Source organism: Podarcis gaigeae (genome assembly GCF_964106915.1).
Source record: "Podarcis gaigeae genome assembly, chromosome: 9".
In the NCBI taxonomy this organism is placed as follows: domain Eukaryota; kingdom Metazoa; phylum Chordata; class Lepidosauria; order Squamata; family Lacertidae; genus Podarcis; species Podarcis gaigeae.
Window position 1 is genome coordinate 71,408,464 of NC_139685.1, and position 26,761 is coordinate 71,435,224.

At 44.0% G+C, this 26,761-nt stretch overlaps 1 protein-coding gene across 1 annotated transcript in view; it reads right to left on the reverse strand.

Annotated features, from left to right (window-relative positions):
• Nucleotides 1–26,761, reverse strand: part of ADAMTS3 (ADAM metallopeptidase with thrombospondin type 1 motif 3) — a 134,065-nt gene that overhangs the window by 37,217 nt on the left and 70,087 nt on the right. Inside the window, exons 6-14 of the mRNA XM_083756368.1 lie at nt 17,002–17,201; nt 13,698–13,781; nt 9,950–10,106; nt 9,060–9,165; nt 7,865–8,008; nt 6,142–6,274; nt 2,886–2,999; nt 1,822–1,967; nt 541–716 (exon numbers count right to left, since the gene is read on the reverse strand). Of these exons, the coding sequence (XP_083612494.1) occupies nt 541–716; nt 1,822–1,967; nt 2,886–2,999; nt 6,142–6,274; nt 7,865–8,008; nt 9,060–9,165; nt 9,950–10,106; nt 13,698–13,781; nt 17,002–17,201 (1,260 nt within the window). The remainder of the gene's footprint in view (nt 1–540; nt 717–1,821; nt 1,968–2,885; nt 3,000–6,141; nt 6,275–7,864; nt 8,009–9,059; nt 9,166–9,949; nt 10,107–13,697; nt 13,782–17,001; nt 17,202–26,761) is intronic.

Consider the following 26,761-nt stretch of genomic DNA (forward strand, 5'->3'; position numbering starts at 1 on the left):
TGGAACACTCACTTCTGGGTTTCGATCATTCGGGACCCAAAACGTTCGAGAACTAGGCTGTTTGAAAACCAAGATAAGACTGTATTGAAAAGCCCTAATATAAATACAATAAATGATTAAAGCTACCTTTCTAGCTGTCTCTCTATCATCTCCCTATTCTCAGCTTCCTGAGCATGCTTAGTTGTCAGAGAAGCTATGAAGGGTCACTATGAAAGCCTCTTTTAGGCCAGGCTCATCATTAATCAAAGGAGATCAATCTGTACTACATGAGAGACTCTGTCGAGTTGATAGAATAAAGATCTAACAAGATTTCTTCCCTAGTTATATTTAACCAGTCGCTGCATTTTGTAATAGTTCTGGTTATTAGGGCTCGGAGAAGAATTTATTATTGAGAAGTAGCTTTTTGATGACTTCCCTACTGGAGGGCAAAGAGTTGGTGGAGGGGAATGAGAAATGCCCATCGGCTATTTGTTTTTCTTTCCCAACTCCTTTGCAGCGTTCGAAACAGCTCTTTGCAGAAGAGGACCGGCCACCACTTACCATCAGGATGTTCATAAGGCAGCCAGTGGTGTTTACTGCTCTGGTACTCAAAATGTGAGTTGCGTTGTTGACACTGCTGGGCTCGGAAGTCTTCGTGATGTTTTGGACATTCCTCCATGTTGCACAGCTGGTACTCAAAGTTGACGCCGGCACAGTCCTGACCCCCATTAAGAGGCCTTAATCGGGAGAAACAAGGCCCGATTAGAATGCTTGAAGGTACCTTTTATCATATGTGGTGGACTTGTAAGGTGATAAAAGCTTTCTGGGAGATGATATATAATGAAATGGGGGGAAATGTTTAAAATAACTTTTGTGAAGAAATCAGAAGCTTTCTTATTAGGAATTTCAGGTACCAACATTCCAAAGGATCAGAAAAGACTTTTCATTTATGGAGCAGCCGCCGCCCAGATGTTACTAGCCCAGAGATGGAAAGAAGACAAGGTCCCTACCAGAGAGTAATGGCAAACCAAGTTGATGGACTGTGCTGAAATGGCAAAACTGACTAGAAAACTCAGAAACCAAGAGGACAAAAACTTTATAAAAGAATGAGGATTTTTTTATAAGTTATTTAAGAGACCACTGTAAACAGATAGAAACATTGGCATGATTTTGAATTCACTTGTAGTGTAACAATTACCATGGATAATATGGATTGATATGAAAGTTAGAGTATGGAAGAATATGCAGTTCTAAATTTCAAAATGGGACCCTATAGAGGCGGTGGGGGGAAGTCCTGAGATTTGGAGAAATCTCTGTATATGGATATATATTTGGATTTTTATAACTTTGTATTTGTGAAACCAAATAACAATGATAATAATAATAATATGTTAAGGATGAGGGACAAGAACTTGCTGAGCTAACTATTGGAATTGGGATGTATGAGGGGGGGGGGGGAGTCAGGGAGTGGGGTTAAGAAAGTAAGGATTTGAAATTATACATGTTTTGTCTTTGTCTTTTTGTGTGTTTGTGATGTCTTTATAAAATGTGAAAATCCAATAATTTATTTTAAAAACCCCCAATGATTTCAAAAAGAGAGACAAAAGAATGCTTGGGGGTGGGTCTAAGCTGGATCGGATCCCAGACCCCCACTCTCTCCCCATCCAGACCACAAACCCCATTGATCCATCTCTACACCTGTCTGGCTTTTGACCTAGGCAGTCCTGAGTTGTTTTTTTCATTTGAGCCACTGGCTATAGTGTTCCCCAGAGGGCACCCTCCTTATATCCACTCCAAGATGTTGTGCGTGCAAAAGGTCACGGGAGAAGTGCCGCGACTCACGCAGGATTGTTGCACAGCCTCGTTCTGAAGCGAACGCCGGTTCCGCATGTCCGAGAGCAGGACCCGAATTTCGTCCAGGCTCCCCAGCTGCCATCTTGCTTCAGCTGGTTGGTGTTTTTCCACATGCAGTGACCTTTGTAGCACCACTAAGGGTAAAATGAGAAATGAGACACACACACAAAATTAGACCCTCTGGAGTCCCCTGATCTCTTCACCTGAACTTCTTATTTTAATTGTTAACATGAGAAGAGCTTTGCTGGATCAGGCCAGCAACCCATTAAGTCCAGAATTCTGACAGTGGCCAGACAGATGTCTATGAGAAACCCGTGAGCAGGATCCGAGCACAAGAGGACTTTCCCCTCCTGTGGTCTCCAGCAACTGATATTCAGAAACATTGCTGTTTCCAACAGAGGAGGCAGAGCATAGCCATTGTGGTTTGCAAGTTATCCCAAGCCTTCTCCTTCATGATTTTGTCTAAGTCTCTATATTTTAATGTATCAATGAAATTGCTTCACTGTATATTTTAATTATGTGTGGGATCTCTATTGGTGGTCTCCCATGGTTCAGATGCATGGGTCAGACTCATTAGGAGCTGTACCTTCATTAATGGGGGCCTAATTCTGTTAAAAACCCACACATACAGTAGTTGAAATCAAACAGATCTGCTCCTATTGGTGAAGATCTTTTTTCTTTTCTTCCCAGCAAGCATTTTAAGAAAGCTTTTCTGATTTGGTGGTTAGTTGTAACAGATTTTATCCTTTGTATCTCACTGTAAGCCACTGAAATAATAATAATAATAATAATAATAATAATAATAATAATAATAATAATAATAATAATAATAATAATAATAATTTATTTATACCCCGCCTATGTGGCTGGGTTTCCCCAGCCATTCTAGGCGGCTTCCTACAGAATATTAAAATACAATAGTCTATTAAACAGTAAAAGCTTCCCTAAACAGCTGCTGTGGTGTATAAGGAGTTGGAAATAAATAAAATCACCTCTGCATCTCTCTGCCTTGAAATGTATTGGGACATGTAAACTTGAAGATACATACTCACTTTATTGGGTGCACATTCTGTTCCGTCCAGTGGGGGGCCCTTCTTTGTCTTGCAGAAGTAGGGGTTGTCTGGATGGCTGCACCACAACTGTTTACATGGGTCGAAAGTTCGGAACTAGAAAAAGGGAGACGCCTGAATAAGTTTTTGATCTCACAGAATTATAGTATTGTAGAGTTGTAAGGGCCCCAAGGGTGATCTTGTTCAACCCCCTGCAATGCAGGAACCACAACTAAAGTACAGTGGTACCTCGGGTTAAGTACTTAATTCGTTCTGGAGGTCCGTTCTTAACCTGAAACTGTTCTTAACCTGAAGCACCACTTTAGCTCTACCTCTCTTTTAAATCAGAACCAGTGAAGGCGGTGAAGGTCCTGTGTGAGTGTCTGGAAGCGGTTGGAGGATGGATGGCGGCTAACAGATTGAGGTTGAATCCTGACAAGACAGAAGTACTGTTTTTGGGGGACAGGAGGCGGGCAGGTGTGGAGGATTCCCTGGTCCTGAATGGGGTAACTGTGCCCCTGAAGGTCCAGGTGCGCAGCCTGGGAGTCATTTTGGACTCACAGCTGTCCATGGAGGCACAGGTCAAATCTGTGTCCAGGGCAGCTGTTTACCAGCTCCATCTGGTACGTAGGCTGAGACCCTATCTGCCTGCGGACTGTCTCACCAGAGTGGTGCATGCTCTGGTTATCTCCCGCTTGGACTACTGCAATGCGCTCTACGTGGGGCTACCTTTGAAGGTGACCCGGAAACTACAACTAATCCAGAATGTGGCAGCTAGACTGGTGACTGGGAGCGGCCGCCGAGACCATATAACACCGGTCTTGAAAGACCTACATTGGCTCCCAGTACGTTTCCGAGCACAATTCAAAGTGTTGGTGCTGACCTTTAAAGCCCTAAATGGCCTCGGTCCAGTATATCTGAAGGAGCGTCTCCTCCCCCATCGTTCTGCCCGGACACTGAGGTCCAGCTCCGAGGGCCTTCTGGCGGTTCCCTCACTGCGAGAAGCCAAGTTACAGGGAACCAGGCAGAGGGCCTTCTTGGTAGTGGCGCCCGCCCTGTGGAATGCCCTCCCATCAGATGTCAAAGCGATAAACAACTACCTGACATTCAGAAGACATCTGAAGGCAGCCCTGTTCAGGGAAGTTTTTAATATGTGACATTTTAGTGTATTTCTCATCTCTGTTGGAAGCCGCCCAGAGTGGCTGGGGAAACCCAGCCAGATGGGCGGGGTACAAATAATAAATTATTATTATTATAGCTAATGGGGCCTCCCGCTTCGGCCGTGCTGCCACCGTGCAATTTCTGTTCTCATCCTGAAGCAAAGTTCTTAACCTGAAGCGCTATTTCTGGGTTAGCGGAGTCTGTAACCTGAAGCGTATGTCACCTGAGGTACCACTTTATTAACCTAGTGAATGAATGCACAACCTCTGTTTAAAAACAGAGGAGAGCCCACCACCTAGGAAGTAGTCTGTTCCACTATCAAACAGCACCTATTGTCAGAAAGTTCTTCCTAATTTTTAGTCAGAATCTCTTTTCTTGTAATTCGAGTCAATTGGTTTCGGTGCTGCCCTCTAGAGCTGCAGAAAGCAAGCTTGCTCCATCTTCCATTTGACAGCCCTTCAGAAATGTAAGATGGCTATCATATCACTTCTCTTTTTTATTTTTTATTGGAACTTTATTTACAACATAACATAACCTCCCCACCCCCCAAATACACAAATCCTCCCTCATGAAACGTGAACATAACATACAGTGAATGTAACATACAACAATACAAACAACCAAATAAAAGACTTCCTTCATCCTGTACCTGGCCTCCTTATTTACTTTTTATAAATTGTTTCCTTTATGAATAATTATTAAGATTTTTCTTATTATAACTTAAATATCCACAAAGTCTTCTGCAGACATTAATCGAAACAAGTCCAGGTATGTATTTTAGGGCACTGTTTTGTGAAGTATTCTCTGCATTTCCCCCATTCTTTTTGAAACTCTTGTCTAGTGTGATCTCTAATTGCCTCCGTTAATCTAGCCAGTTCAATATACTCTAACAGTTGTTAACACAGTTTCTTTTTTCCAGTTTTTAGCAATTAAGATCCTTGCCGCTTCTGTGGCATAGAGAAATATTTTCTGATCTTCTCTTGCTGTACCTGTGTCCATTATCCCTAGTAGAAAAGCTCCTGTATTTTTCACAAAGTTATTCTTAAACATTTTTTTTTAAGCTCGTCATATACTGTGTTCCTCCAGATATTTGAAGATGGCTCATATCACTTCTCAGTCTTCTCTTCTTCAGGCTAAACCCGCCTAACTTCCTCAACCATTCCTCTTAAGATTTGGTTTCCAAACCCTGTATCATCCTGGTTGCCCTTCTCTGGGCACATTCCAGCTTATCGATGGTTTGCCCCATTCTCTCCTTTGGGAGAAAAGATGAGATCTAGATTGAATAAATACATGAAGAATCATGACCGACTTGGGCTTACCTTTCATGATACATAATATAATGAAATATAACAACATCGAAAGCTGCCTTACACTGAGTCAGACCATTGGTCCATCCAATTCAATATTGTCTTCACTGACGTACAAAGACACTCAAGCGTTTCAGACAGGTTTCCAAATCTACATGGATGCCATTGGGGATTGAACTGAGTTCTGCATGCAAAACTTGGATCTTTCAATACTTCAATACTTCAATGGTTTGGTCCGGTTTTACTTTCTATAATTACTCCTCACCTGGAGTACTGTGTCCAGTTCTGGGCACCACAGTTCAAGAAGGACACTGACAAACTGGAACGTGTCCAGAGGAGGGCAACCAAAATGGTCAAAGGCCTGGAAACAATGCCTTATGAGGAACGGCTAAGGGAGCTGGGCATGTTTAGCCTGGAGAAGAGGAGGTTAAGGGGTGATATGATAGCCATGTTCAAATATATAAAAGGATGTCACATAGAGGAGGGAGAAAGGTTGTTTTCTGCTGCTCCAGAGAAGCGGACACGGAGCAATGGATCCAAACTACAAGAAAGAAGATTCCACCTAAACATTAGGAAGAACTTCCTGACAGTAAGAGCTGTTCGACACTGGAATTTGCTGCCAAGGAGTGTGGTGGAGTCTCCTTCTTTGGAGGTCTTTAAGCAGAAGCTTGACAACCATATGTCAGGAGTGCTCTGATGGTGTTTCCTGCTTGGCAGGGGGTTGGACTCAATGGCCCTTGTGGTCTCTTCCAACTCTATGATTCTATGATTCTAATTTGCTATGGACATACCGCTGTGCACATTTTGTAGCCCACTCCAAAATCAAAACGGCACTGTTCATCCATGGAATAATTGATCCCCGGCAGGTCAGGAAGTTTGGGCCAGTCGTGTTCAAAGGGATCATCAAGGAGGCAGTCGTAGGAGCTATTGCAGAAATAAAGGAGAAAAGAGTCATCTGCTGGATATGCACAAGCAACAGGTTATAGCAGACAGCCTTCTCGGTGGTGGCACCTGCCCTGTGGAATGCCCTCCCATCAGATGTCAAGGAAATAAACAACTATCTGACTTTTAGAAGACATCTGAAAGCAGCCCTGTTTAGGGAAATTTTTAATGTTTGCTGTTTTATCATGTTTTTAATGTTCTGTTGGGAGCTGCCCAGAGTGGCTGGGGTATACATATATTATTATTATTATTATTATTATTATTATTATTATTATTATTATTATTATATTAATATTTACTCCCACTGTGTTTAAGTAAGGAGAGCATTCCTTATCCACAGCCCATCTGCCCATCTTTCAATCTGTTTAGCGGTTCTCAACCTGTGGGTCCCCAGATGTTGTTGGACTACAACTCCCATCATCCCTGAGCTCTGGCCTTGCTAGATAGGGGTGATGGGAGTTGTAGTTTAACAACATCTGGAGACCCACAGGTTGAGAAAGGCTGGACAGCATCAAGTAAGAGATAACGGAGATTCTTTCTGCCTATGAACACATGGTGACCAACACCAGAGGGCACTGCAGGGCCGATAAACCTTTGAGCAAGCATATTCAGTTCAAATGCACTGGGGTTGCAGAACTTGAGTTTATCAATGCTGGCAACAGCAGTTCTTGAATTAAAATTATTGGTGTTTCTTGCCCTGCAAAGAGTAAACATTATCCCGTTTGTCTTATTGTGTTTGGGATCTCTCAGGCTGATTTGAAAGAGGGCTGGTAGGCCCTTCAGATTGTTTGCTGTCTCCCAATTTCTGTTTCCAGTCAGCCACCCCATTTCCCGGTTCACTAAGCCCCCTAACTCTGAGACTGATAGTAACAGAAGGGCATGTCTGCGACAACTGATGTTACTGAAGCACACATTTCTTAACATTCATGTAAAATACAAGGGAGGAGGGAGGAGAATAAAGGTTCATTGGTGGTGGTGGTGGAGAAGGGGATCAGTTCCTAAAGACAAAAGGATCCCAATTGATTGGGCTCATAATAAACCAGGGATAGCCATCTGCAGCCCTCCAGATGTTACTGAACTACAACTCCCATGAGCCACAGTCAGCATGCCTAACATCGGGGATGATGGGAGATGCAGTTCAGCACCATCTGGAAAGCCACAGTTAAGCCACCCCTGGACTATCAAACAAGGCATTTTCCATGAGGGGCGGCCCCACCACTATCCACCCCAAAACATCAGTAACAACTGTTGCATCAAGTGCTTTGCTATTGGCCTTTAAAAATGCATTAACTGCATGTCAGAATTTGAACAATGAATCTCCATGTCTGTGCACCAACGTCCTTTGCTGTGTGTCACTATGAAGGAAGAGAGGACCAGGGTTGTTCTACTTGGTCCTGCTGTTGACCTGCCTTTTGCAACCCATTGTTTCCTCCTGATTCAGTTCTTAAAGCTTCCAAGCCAGATCTGAGACTTTGCCTGGACACTAGCCAAACTTTGGCTTTCCTCGTGTGCGCTCCCTAGTCTTGCTCTAGGTATTTAGTGCCTGTTCATACAGCATATGTTGGTCCTTACTGTATGTATCTTTTGACTTCTTGGCCACTGCATCGGGACCAGTGGTATCGATGAAACGCTGCTTGCACCAGGGGAGCCATGACACTCCCCATTGCTGTCTCATCCCCACACCGGTTCCCTTGTCCGTCATGCTCCATTCCCAACCTGAAATCAGAGACCAGCATGATGGAATTAATTGGGGCCAAGAGTGGAGGAGGATGAAACCATCTTACACATACAAAGCAACTTAGATCAGCTTCTCTTTTACTCTGATAAATTTTACCAGGCTGGTCCAGGTAGCTCAGGGATGGAGAGCCCTGTGGCTTTCCAGATTCTGCAGGACAAATATTCCCATCATCCTTGACCATTGGTTATGCTGAGTCTGGCTGATGGGAGCCGGAGCTCAACAATATCTGTGGGACTACACATCTCCACCCTTCCCAAGCTCCTTCAATCCCAGGTTTTCTAGAAGGGAACGCATGACAGCCATTGCAGTCTGAATTTCACAGACCCAGACCCATCATTGCAAATGAAAACCAGGGTCTGTGTTGTGCTGCTTTGCGTAGACAGACATTTGGAAGGCTCGTCTAGGATCCTTATCCCTGAACACTGGTGGGTGGTTCATTAGGGTTCAAGAAGCATTGTCCTACCAGCCTCAGTCTGTCACAGCTGCTAACCCTCAGGGGTGAGGAACATTTTTGGCCTCACAGATCATTTATTTTTATCCCCCCCTTCTCCCCTTCTTCCCAAGAGGATTAACTTTGACAGGTGGATTTCTGGATGTCATTGTGACATCAGATGACTGATAGGTGGGCATCCTGGCCGGTGGAAGGGTCTGCTTCACCATCACATTCTCTGCAAGGATCATGATGGTGATGCAGCACCCAGAAGGAATAGAACCCTCCCATCAATGATGCCAGCTGATTGACAGTTTGGTGTGGTTGGAGGGAAATGGCCTTACTGGCCAACTTGGACACCCTGGTGGGCCAAGATTGGCCAGTAGACCAGAGATTCCCTAGCATAAGGACATAAGAAGGACCCTATTGGATTTCATCTAGTCCTGCATCTTTCTTCTCCTAGTGGCCAAGCAGATTTCCATGGGAAGCCCACAACAAGGACCCGAGCGCTCCTTGCACTTGTGATTCCCAAAAACTGGAATTCAGAGGCATCCTTCCTCCAACTTACGGGCATTCGGAAGCATACTACTGAGACTTACACATGGCCAGTTTCATGGGCGACCACAAAAGCTGAAGAAAATCCATCTTCATGGTTAAGAGTGCAGCTTCTGACAGGATGGCACATGCCTGTTACTGGAGCATAGCCTGTTGAAAATGTGAAAGACTCGGATTTTAAAAACAAAACAAAGCACGGTTTGTTAGCCCTCCGTGGCTATAGGTGTATCATGAAGACTTAACCTACTGACAGAACAAAATTGTCAACAGTGCAGAAGGAGACATTTCTTTACAGTTCTGTGCAAAAGAAAAAGAGAGATTTCCAGTTGTGTCATATGAAAATAGCTAGCTGCCTTATAATGTGAATATGAAGCTTAGAATTGTGGCAGTGACCCTCCATGGTTTCTAGCAGGGATCATGCCCAGCCCTACGCAGAGATTGAACCTAGGACCTTCAGCATGCAAAGCCTTCCCCAAACCCTTTATTTACCTTGCTATTGCACACTTTCTTCCCTTACTCCATCTCCTTCTGAGTAGGAAGGAACCTTAAAGAAAAAATGGCTACTAGAAACCAGGGTGTGTGATTGCCATTCACCATCGGAGTAACATGAAGCCAGGAGGGATTCAGGAAACCTTTACAACCCATTCCTAGCTTCTAAATACGTTCTTTTAATAACTGTTAGAAGTTCTCTAGTTTTATTTCATAAACCTAGTGGAGTAATAATAATAATTGGGAGAGAAATTGCTGAACACATTCCCCAGCAGGGATAGATTGAGTTACTAAACTTTGACCAACTCTGAATGAAGAGAAAAGAAATGACTTGTGAATTCTGGCTGGATTCCACTTGCCCGAATCAAGTAAGCAGAATCTTGCAAACAGCCAACACAGCAAAGTACTTGTTCATAAAAAGAAGAAAAAGTCTTGGTTGCTGTACCTTGCATTCCGGCTGGTCCAAAATCTTGCCTGGTTAGGAATATGGCATGATCGTGGTGCTCCGAGTGGCTGGAGTCTGCTTTCTGTTGCTGATATGCCCAGCGGCAAACATTCTCCAGGCTCCGGGATGGATTTCCTCGTTCAATAAGGCTGATGGACTGAGCAAGAATGTGATATATGTTAGATGGGTCTGATCACAAGTGCAGAGATTGCTGCTGGCCAGGCCAGACGCCAGCACTCAGCACGGCAGAGCAACTGATGTGGCTCTGGAGAGCCGCTGCAGTGGTGATATTCTGGACCCCTTGTCATTTCATTCTATTCTAGAAAAAAATAAGATGGCAGCAACTGCAGATGGTAGCTCAGTTTGCAAGAGTGTGGTGCTGATAATGCCAAGGTTGCAGGTTTGATCCCCGTATGGGACAGCTGCATATTCAGGTTGGACTAGACAATCCTTCCAACTCGATGTTTCTATGAATATATGAATCTATTCTATGATTCTATGCTTCACCTGGCACATGGACTCATGGTGAGGGGCTGCACGTGGTTGCCCCACCCCACTACTCCATAGTACAGGTGTGGGGAACTTCAGGGACTCAATCTGGACCTCTATGCCTCTCTGTTTGGCCCTTGGATCTCTCCCCAGGACACACCCCTTATCCTTGAGCCACACTCCCCACTGACCCCAAGTGTTTTTGCCTTGATGGAACGTGTCCTTGAACTCTGATAACGCTTTTTGATCCCCTGGATGGAGGTTGGAGAGCAGTGTATGAAGAAACTAGGCTACTGTTGCCTCACAAGCTGAGGAGACCTGGAGAAATCATCATCATCATCATCATAATTATACCCCGCCCATCAGGCTGGGTTTCCCCAGACACTCTGTGCAGCTTTCAGCACATCTAAAAACAGAAGACAACAAACATTAAAAACTACCTGAAACAGGGCTGCCTTCAGATGCTTTCTAAAAGCTATGTAGTTCTTTATCTCCTTGATATCTGATGGGAGGGCGTTCTACAGGGAGGGCACCACTACCGAGAAGGCCCTCTGCCTGGTTCCCTGTAAGTTCACATCTCGCAGTGAGGAAACCGCCAGAAGGCCCTTGGAGGTGGACCTCGGTGTCTGGGCTGAACAATGAGGGTGGAGGCACTCCTTCAGGTATACTGAAGGTATACACAGATGCCCTTTTCAGTGGCAGCCCTGTCAGGTCAGAACATCTGCCCTCAGTTGCATAAATGAAAGACGGAACTCTGTGTATAGTTAAAATAAAATAAAATACTACTGATAGTGTTTTGGATCTTCTGCTATATACATTCTATTTTTTCTGGCTCAAGGAAGTCAGATCTGCTTGTTGCAGCTGCATATTAGAAACTTTGCAGAAGACATTATCTCCGATGTTTATATTCTTCATCTCGGCAATGAATTGGAGGCTATCCTTTTCACTGTGGGAGAAGCCACGTGCAGAACAAATGCTCAATGAGTGAGACAGTCTCAGAACCAGGACAATTGTGGCTGCACAGCTGGGCTTTGCTTACATTCCCAACTGCTGGGGGAGAAGAGGCAACCCTCTTGGAAAATAAATCTGAGGCCAATGACATGCACAGAGCTGCCAGCATTTCTGCCAGGGGTGCTTGAAGCAGCAGTGTTGTGCACTCAGATGAAAAGACAATAAATATTTATTAGTGCTCCGGGTTATTGATGAAGTGGTCCTTCCACCCACCCAAGAAGAATATTTATTAGCACTTAAGGATATTAATGAAGCAGTCCTTTCACTCACCCAAGAAGCATTATACTGTCCAACTAAGCGATAGAATAATGATATATACAAATGACTGCTGTGTGTAGCCGTTTATATCTATAGAACCAAGCCTGCTTTTTCTTTGTCTTTTTGGAGAAAGAGGAGCAGTAGCGTCATAAAGAGAACCCTGGCAGCCAAACTACATATTATGCAGAAGCGGTGGCAAAATTATGAACTTCAGTGTCGAGAAGTGTATGTTTGAGAGAGAGACCAGTCCCTCTAATATCAAACCAAAGTGGTGAGTGCCAACAGAATTGTAGCCAAAATAAAGCTGAGAAACTGGAATGAAGTGTCAGTATCCTGGAAGGATTCCTAAGGTTCGTAAAAGTACAATCTAGATGATCTAGATATCAATCTTGATATAGATGAGATGATTTACAGAGCCAAGCCATACCTCTAACCCATGGGTAGGCAAACTAAGGCCCGGGGGCCACATCCGGCCCAATCACCTTCTAAATCCGGCCCACAGACGGTCCAGGAATCAGCATGTTTTTACCTGAGTAGAATGTGTGCTTTTATTTAAAATGCATCTCTGGGTTATTTGTGGGGCCTGACTGGTGTTTCCACATGAGTAGAATGTGTAGTTTTATTTAAAATGCACCTCTGGGTTATTTGTGGGGCATAGGAATTTGTTCATCCCCCCCAACAAATACAGTCCAGCCCCCCACAAGGTCTGAGGAACAGTGGACTGGCCCCCTGCTGAAAAAGTTTGCTGACCCCTGAGTCTAACCTGTCTCCCCAGGCCACAGTCTTCACTTATCCTGATTCACACCCTCTTTGAATGTTTTTGCCTACGTGGAATGTGCTTTTGAATTCTGCTAATGCCTCTCAGCTCCCCAGATGGAGGGGAATATCTGTAGAAAGTAGCCTACATTACATAGGTAGAATTCACCTTTGCTGCCCCACCCACTTTTGCCCATGGCTCCACCCATCACTGACTCATGGCCCCTGGAAGAGAATGCATCCTTAAGGCTGAAAAGGTTTCCCCACCCATGACTTAAAGGATGATAATTTGAAGGTATTGCTGGGTTTTCAGAAGCTGACTGCCACTAGATGGCAAAAGAGACTTGGTCTGCTCAGTTTACTCTCCTGCCAAAATCCTCCTAAAGAGAAGTGACAGGATGCAGGCCAGGGCTGTGATTTTGTGGGGTGCAAGATGGGGCGGGGATCTGAATCAAAAACCGAGTGGAGAATTCAGATTCTGAAGACTCTCAGCTTTCAACTTTAAAATCAAGTTTCCAGTCCTCGTGGTTGAATTTTTTTATTTGTAAAAGTGTTTGCAGAATGCCAACTGAAGTCTCAGGAGCCAAAAGAGGTGGTTTGGTGGAATTTCTAGTGACCTGGTACATGCAAGGAGGTTTCAATGTTAAGCTACTTTAGCAGTCCAAATGACTACTGAAGTTAAAAATTTGCAAAGCAATTGTCGGGTAAATCATGCAGAGTAAAAGGAATTGCAAGGAAGTGCTTTATTTGCATCATTCCAGTATTTGCAAATTTCAGCTGCTTCTGTGAACAATTTGGACTTCATTGAGTGCAGAACTTTCCCTTAAAAACATAAAAAAGAAGCCACACGGAATAGCCCCCAGAGTCCACTTGTTCAACGAAAACAGAAAAATGCAAGGCAAAGGATAATGATGTAAAGACCTCCTGTTAGATTCTAGAGTGTTGCTCCATTTGCTTTCTTCTTCCAGGCTCAGAATTAAAGCAAACATGATAAGGACACAGACCTTGCTTATCACCTGAGGATTAAGGCAGGATTTGAACCAGCCTGCAGAGGTGGCTGTTGCCGCAGCAGCAGCAACTCTCTCCCCTCATTACTCTTCTTGATACACACACAACAAAGAATCCACACACATGTGATGTCTTCCTTCAGGAACACACATAGTAACATCTCACCTTCCAAAAGCAATTTGGATGAGAATGGAGACAGACAGGACCATTCACTTGGTTTGCTTACCTTGGTGTAGCCCAACATCATCATGCGAACCAGAACAACGTTTATGTGGACCCCCAGGGATTCATCCTGGTAAATTTCATTCACCTAAAAGAGAGAGGCAGCGAAGGTGAAATCTGAAGAGTCACAAATCCAAAGTTTGATTCAGTCGACAATTAAAAAGGACAACCCGATTTCTACTTTCCAAAACAGTGCATGATGGAACAGTGGGATTTTGCAACTGTGTCAAAGGGACGATAAATGCATCAAGATGCTGCATGTTGCTTCTTAAAAATCTGTACTCCAAATGAGTATTCCTTCTCCTTAGTTTATATCAGTGGTTCCCAAAGTGCTTCGTTCTGGGGGGATGATCTAGGCGGGCACTAAGAGGCAAAGGGGGCGGCAAGAGATGCTGAAGTGAAAATAACTTTTCAGGCATTGGAAAGCTGACATCACTGGATCAAGTTCATCTCTTTTGTTAAATTAATTAAACTAAATAGTTTTAATTGGATTTTGAATCAATGTGCAATTACCATATTGGCCCGAATATAAGGCACACTTTTTTTCCCTCCAAATTCCAACCGTAAAAAGTTAAAGTTTGGCTTAAATTCGCGACCTTACAAAAATTGACTTTTACGATATCGCTGTTGGGTTTTCTTCTACATTGGCCGTTTACAGGTGTGAGCCCTTGCAGAATTTTAAGGCAGCAGCTTATATTCAGGTATTGTCTTTTTTTATCACCCCCCCCCTTGAATTTTAAAGGTGTGGCTTATTTGCGAGTGCGGCTTATATTCAGGCCAATACGGTAATTGCTGCTGCAATTAATATTTTATTATATTATTATCTTCCTTAGTGGGTCATGCAGAATGTTATTCTGAATAAATGCCTTTTGTAGTGTATGGGGGATGAGCTTATAGAACCAAGGGGGCGGAAGGTCAAAAAAATCATTTCAGGAATCATTGGTTTATATGAACTTTTCATGATCCCTTGTCCTTCCCACTAGCATCACATGTTCTGAGTTTTCCTTGTGTCTTTGCATAGTGCATGGGATTACACCAGAATATTTCAGGTATCTGGAAGAACCAAGACCCCTGCTGTCTCCCGTGTCCCATTAATAGGGTTTTGGGAATGGAAATTCAATTTAGTTCACATTCAGTTCACTAATTCACACTTTCTGTAAAAACATGGGGCTAGATTCAGCTTTACAAGCAACTTTAGTTTCCCTAGATTTCTTGGAGGCTATCCATTTCTCTCAGGCTCACAGATTGCCAAAGCCTTTTAAATGCTTCAGCTGAGCGTGGTTTTGAAAGGCTCATGAAAAATTGACACAGGTCATCCTTTCAAAGATGCAGACACATTGATCTCCCTCCTTCGCTTACAAAGCACTTTTCGTGGGTTGTGAGGGCAGGGGAAGGGGAATAGAGGCATAAATGAGGCTGACTGTTGGCAAGAAAGAAAGATCTGTGCACTGAGGGACAGATGGCACCAAAGCATTTATACAGGGCTGGCTCTATCATAAGGCAAAGTGAGGCAATTGCCTCTTGCACCCCATGCTTGTGAGCAGTGGCTCAAACCCTCCTGGTGTTGCTCCAAAGCACCCTGGCCTTTTTCCTCTGCATGCTAACGCCCTGCCCTTGTCTTCCAAAACTAGCCTGCTGCCTCAGGTGCAGTGCAGAATGCCGGTCCAAACTGCTTCTGTACATGAAATGAGGAGGAAGTCGCATTTTTGCCTCAGGCAGCAAAATGGCTTGTGCAGGATCTGCAATTTTGGATCACAGATTTATTTTTTGATAGGTTTTTTCTTTCTTTTTCTTTTATGCATGTTATAGTTAATATGATGTTTATTTAAGGTGCAGTCAGATATGGGGAATATTGTGCTAGTTTTCCTGCTTATAATGCTAGCAGGTCTGTTCTGTTTTCTGATGTATTATGGCACTGTGCCATTTTGAGGGATGTATTGGCTATGTCATGCTAAATTTCATTCACGCTAGCGGGCATGATGTGAAACGACAAATGATGTCTTTGGACAAGAGAAACCAGTAGGAGAACACTTCAGCCTCCCAGGACATTCAATACAAGATTTCGAAGCAGCTGTCTTATTACAAAATAATTTCAGAAATAGACTTGAAAGAGAAGTTGCTGAATTACAACTTACCGGTATTATCAAACTGAAAACTATATTGGATTCTTGTCTCAAACACATGCTAAAGCTATTTTTGGTCATCTGCATACTATCCCTTGCTTTTTCCTGTAGGACTAATTGCAGTTGTTAACAGTCATCAACAGGTTTACCATACCCATTGAGCCAATCACCCATCTTTCACTACCCTTCTGAGAAATACCCCACCCCACCCTCTCACTATATATAAGGGTCTGGTGACTTCTGTTTCAGTGTATCTGAAGAAGTGTTCATGCACATGAAAGCTTATACCAGAACAAACTTAGTCGTTCTGTAAGGTGCTACTGGACAATTTTTTATTATTTTTATTTCTTCTTCGGACAACGTCACTATTTCACAACTTTCTGCAGGTTCAGGATACACCCATGAAAATGTCAGGAAAGAAATGTATGATAGTATACTACCCCAAATGTTGACACTTTACTTCTGTTGTTTTCCTGGATTAAGGAGTTTTCTTTTCTTGAAGCAATTAACATGGACATGAGTGCTAAACCTCCACTATATTCCGCTAGATTTTCAGAAGTGGTTTTAAGGTCATGTGAAAGCTCAAATATAGTGCCTAAATTAACAGTCAGGCAAATGCTGGGGGAAAGGAATAAACCATCCTGTGAATACACCCTTAGTAAAGGTAAAGGACCCCTGGACGGTTACGTCCAGTCAAAGGCGACTAGGAGGTTGCAGCAGTCATCTTGCTTTCAGGCTGAGGGAGCCAGCGTTTGTCCACAGACAGCTTTCCGAGTCATGTGGCCAGCATGACCAAGCCGCTGCTGGCGCAATGGAACATCATGATGGAAACCAGAGTGCACAGAAATGCCATTTACCTTCCTGCTACAGCGGTACCTATTTATCTACTTGCACTGGCATGCTTTTGAACTGCTAGGTTGGCAGGAGCTGGGACAGAGCAATGGGAGCTCACCCCATCGCGGGGATTCGAACCACCAACCTTCTGATCGGCAAGCCCAAGAGGCTCAGTGGTTTAGACCACAGCGCCACCCGCACCTTAGTACCTTGACTTCATCCCCCTCCCCACCTCTATGCTTCAGAATACATCTGCAAAATGCCCTACCAGTTGAGGAGAGAGGGAGTTAGTCCTGAGTACTGGATAAAACAACATGCTTCCCAGAACAACTACAGAGGGAGAGAACTCACTATATTCATCAGGGTGAGGAGGTAGTTCTGAACGTGTTCTTTGCCATGGAATCGGACCACGGAATCATCCACTCCCAGAAGCACCTCGATGTTGTAGTGATTGTCACCGGCATTCCGGCGCTGCCTCAGCGTCTCGTTCAGCCGTTGCTCTACACTTGCATATATAGAGTCGAGACTGGGACGCCCCCCAAGGCCAGATTCTAAGGAGAAATAAAAGCACAGGTTCCATTGTTATAATTCATTTCCTACTTTGCCTAGAATTTCCCAGGCGATTTCAAGTGCCCCTTGACATCCTTTAGTTACAGAAGCCGTACCATAAATTACAGATAGACCCCGACCATCTTTCCTGCAAGCTCAGCTAGGAAATAATGTTGGAAACTCATATTATGTTGCTGAGTGCCTTCCAGTGGAAGGACCATAGCTCAGTGGTAGAGAATCTGTTTTTCAATCCCAAGAATCTGCAGGTAGGTCTGTGAATGCCCCAAGCATGAAACGGTAGAGAGCTGCTGCCAGTCAGTATAGATGGATCATTTCAAGAAACATAATTTTGTCCTGTGTTGTTTTGGCCTCTACAACAGTGTTCCAACCTGAGCTCTTGTGGCCACTGTTTTCTCTGCTTGCCTGGATGTCACTGTGGTTGCAGGACGGGCACCTCTGTAGGGTCTCTATTAAGCTCTGAATGTGTTCTGCAGCTTCCAGGGCCCTGGGAACCATGGGAAATGTTCTTTCCTATGATTCCCAGCATCACAGAACGATTCCAAGCAACATCCATGGATGCGTCAATCACCTACGGCCTAACAAGCTATCACTGTAGACTTCACCTCCATTTTTTTGGGGGGGGGAGTAATGGGGGAGTACAGGGGTGCCAACTTGAATAAAATATTAGGCAGCCCAGGTAAGTCCCGCCCCACATAACTGATCACATGATGCAGCACACACCATTTGAATGGCAATTCCTGTCAACTTGGCAGGGCACCCTCAAATATTGTATTGCGGGAGCGAAGGGACCTTGGCCCCTAGGAGTTGGCTCCTATGGGGGAGTAACCCACCCTAGTCATTTAAAAAAAAATAGTGCCAAGATTGTCCATTCCCAGAATTAGTCACTTGTGAATTGGATGGCCATTTTGTTTTTCAGGGAATCAATATTCACCGCTGATTCTACATTCCCTTTTAAAATAATAAACCCACTACATGTGGTGTAGTGGTTAGAGTATTCGGCTAGGACCTCGGAGACCAGGGTTCAAATCCCCACTCAGCCAAATGAAGTTTACCGGGTGAAATTGGGGCAGCCAAACCTACCTCACAGAGTTGTTGTGAGGATTAAAAGGGGAAGCAGCACGAATGCCACCTTGAGCATGTTTGAGGAAAAGGTGGGTTGTGTGTGCAGAAAATTAATAATAACTAGTAGAGGGAATTTAACCAAAGTTCTGAAACTTGCACAACTCCTTCCAGTGAGCAGCTGCAGTGCCCTGCTCAGTAGAGGAGAATATTCTCTTTCTCTCTCTCTCTCCTAAAATTCATCTCAGTAGCTCAACAACACATATGTAACCCTCCTTCCTTCCCCACATCAAACAGTGAGACTTCCCTCGCACTGTGAGCCCTTGCGGGTGAGAAACCCAGCCTAGCAAACAAGCTCTACAATTTGACCTCTGCTTCTTTGCAGGGCTCAAGAATGCAGAGGCTGTGATAGCACACAAGTGGGAAATTCATACCCCTGGCTCCCATTTCTAAAAATTGCTCCTCCTGGCAAGGGTGGGTGGTTTTCTTTCGGGTTTTCTTTTTTTCTTTTTTGGAGCGCCACGTCCAATGGAAATATACAGTCATGTCATCATATCATTATGCCCGTTGCATGAATGGAATAGTCTGAATCGGCAGGTCAGCAGAGGGGGGGAAAGGGCCGTCTGCTCCACACAGGGCCCATGGGCTTGGCTGTCATTTCCCTCTTTAAATAAGTGGTTTTGTGGTCAGGAGTAAGTGGAGAATCTTCCTTTCTGTGTGTGAAAGGGGCAGGGAGAAACACTTTCTTTCCCCAAATATCCAGCTTGTTCCTGGACTGTGGATTTGCAGGTTAAAAAGCATCCTCGTTGCCTGATTTTTTCCTGCATGAAATAGTCAGGATCTTAATTTACACCCCCCGCAAATGGACAGGTACAGCCTGTCTGCTTACAGGAGGGGGGGAGAGGTTTAACCTGTGGCAAAAGCACCAAGCAGTTCCATAGCAAGGCTCATCAGACTTTATGCACAGTTAAACAATGGAGGCAGAGATGGCCAACAACCTGTTGTTGTTGTTTAGTCGTGTCCGACTCTTCGTGATCCCATGGACCAGAGCACGCCAGCCACTCCTGTCTTCCACTGCCTCCCACAGTTTGGTCAAACTCATGCTGGTAGCTTCGAGAACACTGTCTAACCATCTTGTCCTCTGTTGTCCCCTTCTCCTTGTGCCCTTCATCTTTCCCAACATCAGGGTCTTCTCTTCTCATGAGGTGGCCAAAGTCTTGGAGCCTCAATTTCAGGATCTGTCCCTCCAGTGAGCACTCAGGGCTGATTTCCTTCAGAATGGATAGGCTTGATCTTCTTGCAGTCCATGGGACTCTCAAGAGTCTCCTCCAGCACCAGAATTCAAAAGCATCAATTCTTTGGCGATCTGCCTTCTTTATGGTCCAGCTCTCACTTCCATACATCACTACTGGGAAAACCATAGCTCTAGATGGCTTTAAAAGAGGGTTGTTTGAGCCATCCTCAAGTAGCAAGTTCTGCCTGCCAGCCACCCGCAGAACAATTGGCAAATGAGATGCAATATTCTCTGGGATAAAGAGAATGCAAACACCCGGCAGAAGGTGGGATCCTCTCTTCCCAATCTGCTTGCTAACCTGCAACCTTCTGCAAGCCAAGCAGATGCTCTGCCACGGAGCAACTGCCAAAAGCTATTTTTTTAAAGTTTCCGTTACCTGTAGCAAATCTGTTTGAAGCAGACATGCTAATCTCATGTAATCTCATTCTGAAATTAGCCGGGTCATTCTCATCTATGTGTCTCTTGGAGCCTGGCTTCCTTGGCTTTACACTGGTGTGGCACGTAACACCACTGCCAGCCACCTTTTTTTCTACGAAGAAACTGTGCTGATTTAAAGATGATCGTTAAGAGGTCACTCACGCACCTTCAAAAATCCAGTTCCTTTACTGGGGTGGCAACACACACCCACACACACCAGCTTTTAACCTTTTTGATGTTCAGTTATAGTAAGCGAATAAAGGAACCTTGTTTAAAACAAGGCTAGGGCAGCCTATGACCCTCCAGATTTTGTTTATTCATTCATTTGCTGCTTTAAACTGCATGTTCAAAAGACAATGGATTTCAGACGGATATACACAGGAATTTAAAATCTGCAAAATAACAGGAGAGGCTGGAGGAGGAGGTTTATTGGTTTGGGTGGGTGTGTTTGTATTTTGTCTTTTTATTTTGTGTTTTTATGTTGTGAGACACCCTGAAATCTATGGATGAAGCATACAAACTTAATAAATCATCATAATTAAATAACTGTACAATGAAATGGGGGGGGGACTATTCAGTCCACCAAAAGCACCACAGTTTTAAATGTCGGGGCAAATAAACAAGGGCTTAACCTATTGTTGGGCTCCATCTCCCATCAGCCCCCCACCAGCATGGCCAATGGTCAGGGATGATGGGAGTTGTAGTCTGAAAGACAAAGCAGAAAACAATACGTCCAGAGACCCACAGATTCCCCATTCCTGAATTCTGAATTCAATACAAACATGTCCACACTTGGCACACGTTCCCTTAAAACTGAATTATGGCCATGTATCAAAGTACTGAATTAAAGCCTGTAATCTATATAAGAAAAATAAGTGCAGAGGGTATATGTTTTGGACTTCTGAGGCTAAGCACTGTCATGTATTCGATATTTACAAGATTTCCTTGTAGACCTAAAACCTGCAAGTTGCTGTAACATCAGTAGCCGACAGTGTGATGGGATGAATACACTCATCTGATCACCCAACAGCTGAGTCGAAGCTGCTTACCTAGGAGGTGATAGAGAGGCTGGTGGAGTGCAAATGCATCATAAGCACCAGATTGTCTCTGCCATTGCATCTGCACCGCACTGACCTCTCCGATGCGTCACCTCCCAGTATGCAGCAGAGACTTGGCTCTCAGGAAGTCAGGCAAGAGCCACCACTCTTTCACTAAGAATCCATGGAGGTCACATTGATGATTTGATACTTCTCTTAACTGTGCAATGTGCTTGGTTCCAGGTCCCATCTCATTGAGGAACACTAATTTTCCTGCTAATTTTCCTTCTGGAAACTGGTAGAAAAATAGCTTTGACGTAATGGATCTTGATTAACATCCTTTTGTGCATGGGAGCACAAAAGGGCAAACACAAATCTCTTGCTCATCTCTAAGCACAGTAAAAAGTGCATGGGAACTCATGGCTAAAGGTTTTAGATGAGGGTGGGTTACCTATAGACCTCCACTATCCCTCACCAATGGTTAGCTGGCTGGGTCTGATATGAACTTGGAGTCTCCCAGCATCTGGAGGGCCACAGGTTAAGCACCCCTGTTAGATCATGCTCCCAGGTTCAGTAAAAGCTATTTTTAGTTATAAACCATTTTTTTAAAAAAAAATTCTGACCAATGCATGCTTGCTCAGGATATGTATTAATTGCAAAATGTAAAGCTTGACTGAAATCCACCTTCCTTCTCAGGGATTGAAACCAATCGTTTAAATAAACCTACCCTGCCTTTTCCTCGGTTGAACAAGGATTGTCCTGTTAGCTAATAGGCCTAGAAAATGAAGGATTTCAACAAACAGTGCACTCTTCAGTTCATTCCCTGCTATACACACACCTACACAACCCTGTAGTTATTAACCTAACCCGCTTTGAATCCTTGGATTTAAGCCAATGCAGTTCCACTTAGGTCAGTGGGGCAAGACCATCTTAGGCAGAAGCATTTCAGCTTAACTAGTTTGTGAATCAAACTGATGACCTAATGAGGTTAGTGGAGGACTAACAAGCTCAGTGGGGTCTGCAGGTTATCAGCACTTGCAGACTGTAGGCCAAGGGCCATAGCTTAGTGCTACAGCACCTGCCTTGCAGATAGAAGGTCCCAGGTTCGATCCCTGGTGTCTTCAGGTAGGGCTATAATCATAGAATAGTAGAGTTGGAAGGGAACTCATCTAGTTCAATGCAGGAATCTCAGCTAAAGCATCCATGGCAGATCACCACCCACCCTCTGCTTAGAAACCTCCAATGAAGGAGAGTCAACCACTTTCCAATGGAGTCAATTCAACTGTCAAGCAATTCTTACTGTCAGAAAGTTCTACCTGATTTTCAGTCGGAATCTCCCTTCTTCTAACTTGAAGCCACTGGTTCAGGTCCTACCCTCCAGAGCAAGAGAAAACAAGCTTGCTCCATCTTCCATGTGACAGCCCTTGAGATATTTGAAGACGGTTATTATATCCCCTCTCAGTCTCTTCCTAAGACTAAACATACCCAGCTCCTTCAACCGCTCCTCATAAGGCATGGTTTCCAGACCCTTGATCATCTTGGTCACCCTCCTCTGCACACATTCCAGCTTGTCAATATCCTACTTAAATTGTGGTGCTCAGAACTGGACACAGTCATCCAGATGTGCTCTGACTTGCTAGCTGACCCTGCCTCCTTCTTGTGCTCCAGTTACAACTTGCTGTGTGGTCCTGACTTCTCAATGACTCGCAACTCCTGGGTCTCAGCACCTGCCTCACCTCAGACATTTGCCTGTTGTCCATCCTTGTCAGTGGTTGCCCTGAAAGGGGCAGGTGATTTGGAGGAATAAAGAGTCAACTGTTGGGCATAAAGAACACCATGGATAGGGGGGAAATACAATTCATTTCACATTTAAAGGAGAATCTATATAATTTTCTTTTTCTGAAATAATGCACAAACTGAAAGGTAGGAGTCCTTCAAAATGCACATATTGCTGAATTTTTGCAATAAAGTTATCCAGCCAAATCACGTATTCAAAAATGCACATTTTTTGTAAAGTGTGCATTTGTGAATATAAGTTGCAAAAATACTTTCTGGTAGGGAAAAGTGCTTTGCAAAAGGGTGTACACTGCGAGAATTTGCTTACAGAAATGTGTAAATGAGAATAAATTATTCAGGTCACCAATGTCCCTTTGGATATAATTTTGAGACACAGATTGAAAATAACCTTTGGCCTGTGTGTGCCTTGATCGGGCATCATAGCTTGCCACAGAGAGCTGTTTTATGTTAAAACTGTATTTTGCAGGCCTCAGAATAAGAAATAAATGAGCTCTCTCATAAAAAAGGAGGTGCATACATTTGTATGCCAAGAGCGAATGGAGCCAAACAGTACTGTAAATCTGTTTACTAAAAAGAACTTTCTTCCACAAGTAATTTAAAGGAGGGGAGATCAAACACTGCTTTCCATATAACACAAACATGGAAGCAGCTGAAAGGACAAAACGTTAAAACCCATACAAACGCACACATTGCAGTCTAAACAGCATGGCGGAGAAAATGTAAGCCCACCATAGTTTTTAAGAAATGAAGTTAAAGGGGATTCTATCAAAAAAATAATGGGGGGGGGGGGGGAAACACATACAAAAGTGAGTTTCTGGTTTCCATATATTTGTTACACTCTCACGTGACCAAGAAATAGCATAAGGGCAGAGCTATATAGATTTCAGGGCTGAAAGCAGGGGGCTTCTCAGGGGCTTCCCTTCAGTTCCATAGGACAAAGTATGAGATATAAGGAAAGCTATGTTGTCTGTCTGAGGCATGACAAGATCCCAACAGCACCACTTCCATTTACCGGACTGCTAACTGAATCTTAAATCCACACAGGCAATTGGGCACTACCCTCCAACATGCCACAGGGCAGCATGGTAGGCCATGAAAGCAGGAGGGACATTTTAGTGATTCTTTGTCAACCAGTAGGAAGCACCATTTCATCCAAAAATGCCCCTTGAAAGAGTATAGCGTCATTCTGGTGTATTTCTGGCCGTGGAATCTTGTTCTAGCTGAAATTAATTCCACGCTCAGAATGCAAAAGGCAGGTTTAGCCCCCTCTTTGACTTTAGACCTTCTCATACCACTTTACCCATTAGAATAATAGTAGAATCAATGAATTGTAGAGTTAGCCCAACACCCTGCAATATAAGAATCTCGGCTAAAGCATCCATTACAAATGGCCATCCAACCTCTGTCTAAAATCCTCCAAGAAACTAGAGTCCACCACCTCCTGAGGGAGGCCATTCTACTGTCAAACAGCTCTTACTGTCAGAAAGTGCTTCCTGGTGTTTAGTCAAAATCTCCCTTCTTGTAACTTGAAGCCCTTGGTTTGAGTCCCCCTCCCCCCCAGAGCAGGAGAAAACAGGCTTGTTCCCTCTTCCACGTGACACCTCTTGAGATATCTGAAGTTGGCTATCGTATCTTCTCTCAGTCTCTTCTTTTCCAGTCTAAACATATCCAGTTCCTTCGACCACTCCTCATCAGGCTTGGCCTTGATTATCTCGGTTGCCCTCCTCTGCACACATTTGACAAATGTTGAACTGGTCCTGGCTCTCTGTACTCAAGTTTTATGGTGGGTGTATTGTGCAACACCTCCTGGACACAAGAATAGTGCATCGGTGGGAGATTTATCCCACAATGCTGCACTAACAATAGCACATTATTGGTGAACAGAGGGGCTGTTAGACTGGGCATGGTGCGTGCTCAAATTTGGTGGGGCATTTTTTGAGTGGGCAGGAGCCAAATTGAGCTTCCAGCTGGAAATGTTGGATTTGCATCCAATGAAATAATTGCTTTCATTGCAGCGATTTCCACAAGTGCAATGGAACTTCTCCCTCCATGCAACCCTCTGGAGATATATAGTTGGAAGCAACCCTCTACTAAAACGCTTGTGAATGCATCCCAGTGTTATTGCTGCAGCACATTGAATAAAAACCATTCTCTCAATGACCTTCAAGCAATCCCCCTCCATCTCCAGCACACGCCTGCTCACTGTAAACCTACTGGAAAGGGTGTGGAATGTGGGTAATGGCAGCAGCAAATGCTAAGACCCAAGCTGTTTTTAGAAAGAAGTGAGGGACGCAGAATATTTGCCAGTTCCATGCTAAAGAATGCTTATGAGATCATTCCTCAAACTGCTTTTTCTTCCACACACCTGACATATTGGTTCGGCCTTTACGTTTGCTGGAAGCTCCGTTGGCATTTTTGTATTTTATGGCTCTTAAAGGAGAACAGCTGGTACCATCAATAGCTTGCTGCAGAAGTGCATGAAAGATTCATAATGCAATGTGTTTCATCAAGTGAAACATACACACTTATGCCTACGCCATATGGCTCTGATGTCCCTGCCTAATTATTCTGAAGAGCCACGAGATACTGTTTAAATGTTGCATCCAACTAAATTATACTTGGAGCAGAGCCACAGAAATTAATGGAGCTAAGCTAGTCGTGTCCATTATTTTTAATGCATCTACTTTAAGTAGAACTAACACTGGGCATAGCTCCATCAAACGAGGAATACTAAAAAGGGGCTTCATCCCTGTGGCAAACACTGCCAACATGGATGCTGCAGTTTTTACCTGCCACAATAAGGACCAGGTGCTTCCCATTTCTTCTAAGCAAAGGAAACAATTTTCAAGACACGGGGCCTGCTCGGGATGCTACTTAAAAAGGATGGGAGCTGATCTCAAGGGCAGTTACAGCCTCCTGGATTCCCAGACTCCAGGGCTTCCAAGCCCTTTCAGTCATCTTGTTGCAGCAATCCTCCTAAATTGAAATAAATGTGGTATTGTCTTTCTATCCTGGCAGCTGGAGACTTCCGATTGCTGCTCTTGGTTCTCAGGAGCTTGGCAAGTGGTAGGTTTTCTTGCAACTGACCAGACACTGTTTCTGTCTCATGGCAGAAATTTCTGGATCTGAACAACAGCATGAATTGTGGATGAATATGCCCGGTGACTTTGGTTAAATGATCTCGTTCATTCCCCCTCTGCCCTTCAAGTGAGATCTGCAAGGAACTGGGGGTCCTGTAAGTGAGAAGATGGGTGATGGCAAGCAAGCTTCAAGAAAAGAAACTTGACTGACATTATTAATCTTATCCTGTGGTAGGCCACCATTTCTGAAATGTTCTCCCTGTAAGGTCTGAATCAAACTTGAATACTCTCCAACATTTCTCTAATGAAAATAGGGGTGTTCTATTGCATCCTCACCATCTTCCTCCTCCTCATAATTTTAATATTTATACACTGCCCATCAGATTGGATTGCCCCAGCCACTCTGGGTGGCTTCCAACATATATAAAAACCTAATAAAAGATTAAACATTTTTAAACTTCCCTATACAGGGCTGCCTTCACATAGCTCCATACCCTCCAAGATTTTTCCAGTTAAAAAAGGGACATCCTAAGGAAAAGTAGGACATTCCAGGATCAAATCAGAAACTGGGATGGCTTTTGTAAATGTGGGACTGTCCCTGGAGGGTCTGAACTTGTGATTGGTAGTCTCTCTCTCTCTCTCTCTCTCTCTCTCTCTCACACACACACACACACACAGAGAGAGAGAGAGAGAGAGAGAGAGAGAGAGAGAGATATCATATTCAAGCAAGTCAATCAATATAGATAGAGCAGATGCTTGGCATATTGCAGATGAGCTACTAATGCACTATGAATGAATTGGCTTACTCAACAGTGCTTTATCTGATGAACGTTTTTCTCTCCCTAGAATAAAACTTG